We start from the raw sequence: 9,140 nt of genomic DNA, 5'->3' as shown, positions 1-9,140 counted from the left end.
CACGTCATCCTTTTAAAAAGGAAGGAATATAATTTTTTTCTTTTTAAACTTCCTTAAGCAACTTGGGCTCTATTATTGCTATTATTTTCATTCATGTGCTATTACTACAACAACATACAACGATCCAAAATATTATATTTACAGGAATAAAAATGGCAAGACACAATAAAATTAGTTTAGTAGAGATCCAAACCTCTCTTGATTTAATTAATTAGTATTAAATTATAAATTTAGATAATTTAAATTAATTTTTTTAAATCGAATCACTTACTTTTATAAAAAAAAATTGTGTTGATTTTAACATTTATTAGAGTAATTTCTACTGATAATCGCTGGACTTCACCATCTCAGTATGAGGCCGAACCTCATAAAGTAGTGCTAGCCCAAATCCCATGAAGCCTCCTTGACCGACTGGACCAACATCCTCGACTCCGATTCAGGCCCACAGAATAGACCAAGTCACTCACAATGCGGATTCACTCACTGCAGGCTCAGCTCGGTGACGTGGTGAGGGGAGGGATGGTAAGCTCAGTCACTTCGCAGCTCTGCTCCCAAGTGCACCGAGAAAATTAAATGGCCGCCTGACATGGAGAAAACGTCTGACGCTTTCATTTGTACGGACCTACAGGACAAAAGCATGTGACACTACAGTAGAGAAGCCGTTAGACGTCACTAGCAGACAAATGAAAAGAAATAAGAGGAGAGGAGGGTGTTACACCACTATTGTAAACCCTATTATCTGGATCTCAAAACATCATCTATATTTCAGTGATACAATCAATTATATATATTTTTAATTCATGTTGATGTAAATAATTATTAATCTATAATTAATTATTGTAAAAATTAAAATAAAATTTAAATAAGTAGATATAATTTATTTTTTAATTAAATTATTAATTCTTTATTCTTTATCTAGAAAAATATATAAGTTTTTTGTATATACACTGTATAATTTTAAAATATTAATATTTATTTTCTTTTTTCTCTATTATTATTTAAATTTTCAAGTTTTTTTAAAATATTTTGGATCTTAAAATTTAATTCAACTTCTTTCAACAATTACAAGGCATTAGTTATAATAAAATATCATTATTAATATGATAACATTCATTTAATGATATGCTAGTTAAATTCTGAATCGATCTTGATTGAATCTTAAATTCTTAATTTTTTATATTCATCTATTCAATAATTAGATCACATTTTAAAGTATTAATAAAGTGGTATATAATATATTATTTTAATTTCAAATCAAATTGAATCGAAATTTATCGTTTTAGTTCAAATCAAATTAAACTGTGATAATTGAAATATTGATATTGTAAAAATAAATTAAAATTGAACCAATTAATAAAAATCAAACTGGTTAATAAAAAATCAAACCGGTTAACAAAACATCAAACTAGATTAATTCATGTGAAATATAGCAACATAAGTTTTTAAATTTTGATAAAATGTTATAAGCTGTGTTTTTTATTTATTGTGAAAAACAAATAAGGAAGTAGATATAACGGGTTTTTAAAATATTACTGTTAATTTATTGTTATAACTTAACTATAAGGTAATAATTTATAGCCACGGCCTTAAATTATTGCTGTATCAATGAATAGGTATTAAGAGATTATTTTAAAACTTCCATTGTTTATATAATGTTTTTTTTTTTTTTTTTGAAATGGATATATAATGTTATTAACAATTAAGTGGATCTATTCATTGTATTTTATAAAATTTACCTTTTAAAATAGGTAACGTAGCACCATACGGAGAGTAGTTCAAAATTTTCAAAATATGGTTGAAAGAAAAGTTAATTAGCTGGGCCGTTGATGGAAATTTTCCATATGTAATCGGTTTATATACATCTGTTTGATTGAGGGTATATGGGATGGATGGGTTCATGCATGAAAGAATGCATTGGCAAAGGCAAATTTGGAAGAAGCAGCAGAAGAAATGAGAAGGAATCTGTTGTGTTGTTATATGATTAAGCGTACATGTGGGAGAACGTGATCCACTCTCTCGTACTCACTCTCACTGCCTACACTTTCTTTGGAAGGAATCTTCACTTCCCTCTCTCTCTCTCTCTCTCTCTCTCTCTACCTGTTTAGCTAATTAAAGATGAAGATATGAGAAAAAGTGAAAGTTTGCTGCTACTTGTTATATATATATTTGAGAATTATTATCACACAAATCCATGTGGGTCTGCCATCATCTACCTCTCACCATCTCTCTACTATGCATGGAATCATGTTTTTGAATCTTGAACACGCAGAGAGAGAGAGATTTGGCTTGGAATTCCGAGCCTTAATTTTCTTGGATGAATCATCTCTCTTGTACTAGATATGTTGTTGATACGTACAAGATTTTGGCTTGTTAGTTAATTACATATGAGGACTTTATACATACTGGTAATAGTAAATAGAGATGATCATCACAATGATGATATTTTAATAAGATGGAGAAATTTTAGGATCTCTTCGAAGGCAGGCTCCTTTGATTCCTTAAAAACGCAACCTATAAGCAAGCAGTCAGCAGCAGCAGAAGAACCCACCGACCAACCACACCATTATTCTCTTTCTATCTCTAAGTCTATATGATATGATGATGATTCTTTTATTTTATTTATATATTTATTTGGAAGTTTTGAATGTGTGCTTTATTCGTTGTTGGTAAGCAGCCTTGGTTCTTGAAAAAGCTAAAATGGAACAACCAGATTCCTTTCTTTCAACATGACCAATCATCCCTCCCTTCGGATTTCAATATCCTATTATTATTATTATTATTATTATTATTATTATTATTATAACCAATCTACTTCATTACTTGCCTCCTAATTTCAGCTTTCTTAGGTACTCTCTCTAGCCCATTCTTTTTCTTTTAGAATTTTGCTGCACTTGCTCATCATTATCTAATACGTACCTACTTATACATGTGCCCATATTATATAATTGAAATATTAAAATTTCTTCATCCTAAAAATTTATGCAGTTGATGGCATGACGTGTATATATAAAATCCATCATAAACACAAAGAATATGCAGTTGAAAATAACAAAAGATAGATGTAAATATGAAGAATCAAACTATATAGATTACTATGTATGTGAAGAGGGTATGTCCAATACTTTGCTTATTACATCCCAAAGAAGCTTGTGAGTCATAAAGATGAATGGGACTTACTTGTTAATGTATTATAATCAAATATTTTATTCAAATTAAATAAAATATTTAACCCCATTACGTACTAAACATATATAATATCCAATTAATTCTACCTTAATTGTAATTTACTAGAAAATAATAATATAGATGAGACTGCCAATATAAATTTACTAGAAATTCAAATTAAAAATCTACTAATCTTTAATTCCAAAGTAGACAATAAGATATTCCCATGTCCTGTAGCTCTTAAATGGCTTAAAGTCTATTTGGTACCCTCTTAAGGCAAAAAAAAAAAAAAAAAAAAATCATAATTAGAAAAAAAAACAACTTGAATGTATTTTTTTATTAACTTTAATTGTTACTAATATATATAGAATCTATCATTCAAAATATGAATATCATAGAAAACAAAAATAATATTACTAGAATGAGGTTAATTTTGTTAATAAAAATAATAGTTTATGTTTGCCAATTCCAATTTAAAGTCATTGACAGTTGAAATTATAATTTTAATCCAAATGAATTTCCGAAAATGTATATCTGAGATTATTAACGATAATATTTAATTTTATTATGGAAAATTTAATTCAATAATATTTTAGAGATAGAATAAAGAAAAAGAAAAAGGAAAAGAATTCTCCAAATCAGGTCCTTTCCGTTAAAACCAAGAACAGCAGAGTTAAAAGAGGCAGTCAATACTCGCAGCTGTGCACACAGTTAGTTAGCAGCAGAAAAAAAAAATTACAAATTTATATAATAATAAAAATAATTAAAAAAAAAAAAAAAGCAACAAAGGTTGAATAGATAGAGCAGGATCAAACTTCCATGCACGTAGCATTGAAGCGCGTGCGGTTGAAGATTTGAATTCAAGGGTAAGACCAAAGAGGGTCCACACATACTGACAAAACAGTACTTTGTCCCCTAGTGAGTCGTGAAAGTGCCACGCGCTCACTGCCCGGTCGTCAAATTGAGTAAAGACTCGGACATTCCATTCCACTTGCGTCCTTTGTGCAGAAGAAGAGGAGAAGTGAAGAGAAAATAAAATCAGCGGATCGCCTTTTGACTCCTACGACTCTCTGCCCCTTTGCAGTCTTTGCCCTAACTGTTATTATTATTATTATTTATTATTCCATTTTCACAAAGAAGAGAGAGATTTGATTATTTTCAGTGGATTTTTTATTAAAAAAATAATATTATAGATATGATAGCTAAATTTTATTTAAAAGATTAATTGATGAATTTATGCTTGTTAGTTGTAACAAAATTTTATTGTGAAGTGTTGTGAGGTAATGTAAATAATGATTTACTGATAAAAAATAAAATAGGGATTTGGCTGAAAAATCCCAAAATTCAAGGATGATGGATATTTAGGTTGTGGAATTGAGTGGCAATTCGGAGTCTTTTGAGAATGTTGTCTTTAGTTTGTTATATATACATAGAAATGTTGAATGTCTTTTTGAGTTTCACCCAACATATGTTATAAAAGTACCTCAACTTATTATTACAAAATCATTCATTATCTCACTTACCTCACCTCTTTTATTTTAATTTTTTTTTACATAATTTAATTTTATTTGAAACATGTAAACTTTTTATATTACTTTTCTTCACTTCATGTTTTTTTAAAATAGGAATTGAGAATCGGAGGAGTAGAACGTGAAACTTCTCAAATTTACTCAGATACACTTACCACCGAATTAAATCTGTGAGTGCTTCTTTCACTTCATTTTAAACGTCTCTACTTTTTTTTTCTACTCTTATTTCTATTATTTTATTACATTTTCAATTCATACTACACTAATCAATTATTTATTCAACCATATCAATATTTAATATTTATATATAATGTAAAAGTTGGCTCAATAACAAATGACTTCGTTTTTCATCTTACTAATTAAGATTTAAAAGCTAACATAAATTATTTTCATAATTTTTTACATGCATCTATGAAGGTAGTAAAGAATTCTAATTTAAAGTTAAAGTAACTTCTTATAGATTTTTTTTAAAAGAAATTTTAGAGCACATATAGAAATAATTTAATTTTTTTTAAGGGAGTTGGAAGTCACCAAACTCTAGGTGGATCCCTTATATTTCTAGAAGAAAGAGAGGCAACTAGACATGTGAATGTTGCATGGAGAATGTATCCATGCGTATGTATATTAAAGAAATAGATTAATTAATTAGTTATATGATGTGTATCGGTCTAAAATAGTTATATGATGTGGGTCGGTCTAAATCCGACTCTTAAGTGATAAAAAGTGTTTTTATAATAATAATTTTTATTACGAATGTAAAAATTACTATTAAAATTTTAATTCAAAAAATTCATTCAGAAATTTATATTTATTATCCATTTTCAGCTGCATAATGGGTCGTCACGAAACCTAAAACTAATGTTTAGGATTTCAAAATAACTTTTAAAATTTTTTTGTCAATATTTTAAAATTTTTTTTCAATATTATCAGTTTATATATTTAATTTAATAATTCTTAACCTGTTACTTTTATTTGTCTGATTGATTTAATAAATGTATCCATGTTGCATTGAGTGATATTGAATTTAACTTTTGATTTACTAGTTGAGTATTTTCTATAGTTCTACATCAATTAGTTTAATGCAATGAGATACTAGATATGCATGATAATTGAAGTGGTACTTCTATATAAGCTCAATCTTACAAAGAAACTGTTAAATGGAATTTTTATATTTTTTATAGAATTAATTAACATATATATAACATGTACTAAAATCAAAATACAAATATTTAATTTAATATTTATTAAGCTTATTTTTATATTCGGTCACTCTCCTTAATTAGAAATTAACAATTATTTGTTTAAAATTATAATTACACACCTTAAATTGATATCTTACTATAAAATTTTTAGTATTTCCAATCACTAATGGTTATTGTTTTATTAGTGACTGCCACTAATGACAATTTTTAAACCAGAAAAAGAAGGAAAGAAATTAGGCACATGTGTGATGGAACTAGAAAAATTACATGGTTGTTGGAATGGGTATATATATATATATATTCTCAATACTGAAGAGCTTGTGAAGTTGGATTAATATTTAGCTCATTCTTTAAAATGGATCATAGCAATGGAAAATTAAAAGAATTAACGTCGATCTATAACGTAAAACATGAATTTCCATGTTGGAAAGATGTGAATAGGAAAAATTATACGATACATCGGGATAACTGAATAATATTTATGCAGAATTAGTCTATGTGAATTCGAAATATAATCGCTATTGTGAGATAAATATTCCAGCAAATTAGGATAATTTTTTGCCATTAAGCATTGTAATTTATCCAAATCCAATCCAACCAAAGTGATCTAACAATCTAACCTTCCAAAATATTATACATACTTGAAAGGAATGAAAACGTACTTCGGAATCTTGACTAGACTTATTACTGAGAATCTCAATCCAAATAAGCTTTTCTTGAGATTTCTTAAAGCAACACATCTTTAACTCTTGATAAAATGAAAGTTTTTGAAATGGTTGGTTAAAAATATAATAAAATAACTATAAAGAATATGAAGGATGTAGTTAAAGTTCATCATTAATTACTTTACTTGTGTTTCCGGAATCATGGGTTAGCTTTTGCTCACCGTAATCAGTGACGAAAAAAAAATCCAATTAATCCATTTAAAAGAAACAGATAAATTCAAAAAAAAAAAAAAAAAAAAAAAAAAGATGAATGGTTGGTAGAAATTAAGAAACTTGAGAGATTTCACAAGTATGGAACTCCATAAACATATAATTTTTAATACAAAGCTTTTGATCAACATATGTAATGAACTCCATAAACTAATTAGACACTCACTGCATGCAGTGATGAACATGAAGATACATTGAAATCTAAGACTAAACTCATTAAGAAATGACCTAACTGCAAAAACCAAAACAAAATCAAAAGGCATACCATCTAGGGTTTTTCTAGTTGATCTTGAAATCAGGAGCAAATTTCTTGATCCATCTCCCGAACTGCTCCACAATAAACAAACACAAAAGTATAACTTTTGAGCTATAGATGGAGTCTGAAAGAAGATGATGATGAGTGACTGCTCATAAACAGTAGTGATACTGGATAGCTACTCTTCAATTGAAGCTGCACTGATGAGTACGGAAAAAAAATACAGTAAAAAATAAAAGAAGAAGCTTGATGTCTATAGGTTAATTAAGCTCAGATCATCTAGCAGATGCAAAATCTATAAAGGGTTGCTAGTGGAAGAAGAGCTAAAACTAGAAAGATCTGTCCATGCGGTGCCGCCCCAATACTGATCATTCCCTGGAATTCCCAGAAACTGCCTCGACAAATTCAGCTCCTGATTGTTGTTATTAGTATTGTTATCTTCTAGTTTCAGTGAGGCCAACTGAGTAGCTCCAGAAGTGGATATCTTCGGCCTGAGCTGACCCAAGCCACTACTGTAACCTGGTGGTTCAGCGCCACCTTCAAATGGGTATAACCCAGATGAAGAAGAAGAATCTAGCCCGCCCAAGAAAGGAAATTGCTGCCCTTGTTGAGTCCTCCACTGGTCCAAACCACCCACTGACAAAAGAGAACTACTACTACCACCAATACCAGCACTGGCCAAAGCACTGCCTATTTGAAAATTAAGGTCGCTTGGTCCTCCAACTGGAGCAGAAAGGGAACCATAGTTTAACCCAATATCCCCAGTAGCAAATTCTGTAAGATGATGGAGAGGAGCCATGAACCTGAGTGGTGGAAGTTGTGGTCCTAGGCCTAATATATCGCTGGTTCCGCTGTTAGATGAGACGGTACTCGAGGAACCGGAGCCCGTTGGGCGATCACTACTGGCAGGAGATTTTGAGCTTCTCCCTTTACTTCTCTTGTTCCTCCTGCAGCCACCTCCAACGGGGACATTTCTTAGGGCACCCCCTCTGGTCCAGTACCTTCTACAGGTTTTGCAAAAGTGGCGAGGCTGAGAGAGGCTATAGTTGTTGAAGTAGCAAAACTTAGTGTTTGTGGATTCACATCTTGGACATTTCAATGCTGCCTCAGGCATGGGTATGTTAGCTAACCTGGCTCGATCCGCCATGGAACCAGGACGGATGGAACCTGCACCACCACTTCCATGAGGTTGAGGAGGAGGTGGTGGTGGTGGTGGAGGAGGAGGTGGTGGAAGCTGATTAGAATTTAGACCACTAGTTGCTCCAGGTTGGTGATGATGATAACTTGGTTGCTGTAAAATATAGAAAAAGCACAAATCAAATATCTGGTATATTCAAAATAAATTAAAAAAAAAAAAAAGGAAAGAAAGAAACAAAGATATAAGAAAACAAAAGTAACAGGAATATTTATCTTTTGATAATAGCTTTTTAGGCAAAAATTTGAAGAAACCTTACTTGTTGCCAGTTGGCTGGATCAAGATAAGCTGGGATAGAAGAAAAAACCATGGCTGTTGATTGTTGATGAGCTTTCTCTCTCTTTTCTTTTGTAAAGGGTAATGGATGGAGGTCTGTTTTTTGTGAGATAATACAAGTGGAGAGAATCACATCAACAAGAGAGAATTCTTTCACAAAGACAGAAAGGAAGAAAGCAAGCAAGCAAGCAAGAAAGATGGAAGGTGGAATGAAGAAGAGAAAAACAGAAGAGAGGCCTACCTTTATATATATATATATATATATATATATATATATATATATATATATATATATTATACATGTATATCATAATAAATATTTTTTTCTTGGTCGTAGTTAATTAAAATAGCTTTTTAGGGTTTAGGGAAGTTTATTTTTCTTAACCCATAAGCTTCTTTGTGATTCTTTTGCGGAAAAAAGAGATTTAGTGGCCTCCTCTGCATGTTAAAAGCTTATATACGTCAAGAGAGAGAGAGAGAGAGTCCATGTGTTTGTGCTGAGTGCTGACCAGCTTATAGTAGACTACCTAGTGTGTGGTGCGTTGGCTTAGTTAGATTAAAATGATTTATGAAAATAATAAG

The 9,140-nt window shown here is 30.5% G+C and overlaps 1 protein-coding gene across 1 annotated transcript; it reads right to left on the bottom strand.

The window, feature by feature from the left end:
* Positions 1-6,862: 6,862 nt before the first annotated feature.
* Positions 6,863-8,788, bottom strand: LOC110611593 (dof zinc finger protein DOF5.1). Its single transcript, XM_043958854.1, has 2 exons — positions 8,542-8,788; positions 6,863-8,378 (listed from the first exon to the last, which is right to left on the bottom strand). Exons 1-2 carry the CDS (start codon positions 8,590-8,592, stop codon positions 7,383-7,385), a joined length of 1,047 nt encoding a protein of 348 aa, XP_043814789.1. The 5' UTR covers positions 8,593-8,788; the 3' UTR covers positions 6,863-7,382.
* Positions 8,789-9,140: the final 352 nt, after the last annotated feature.

The sequence above is a fragment of the Manihot esculenta genome, chromosome 8 (genome assembly GCF_001659605.2).
Source record: "Manihot esculenta cultivar AM560-2 chromosome 8, M.esculenta_v8, whole genome shotgun sequence".
NCBI lineage: Eukaryota > Viridiplantae > Streptophyta > Magnoliopsida > Malpighiales > Euphorbiaceae > Manihot > Manihot esculenta.
This window is presented reverse-complemented; position numbering and strand designations above follow the sequence as displayed.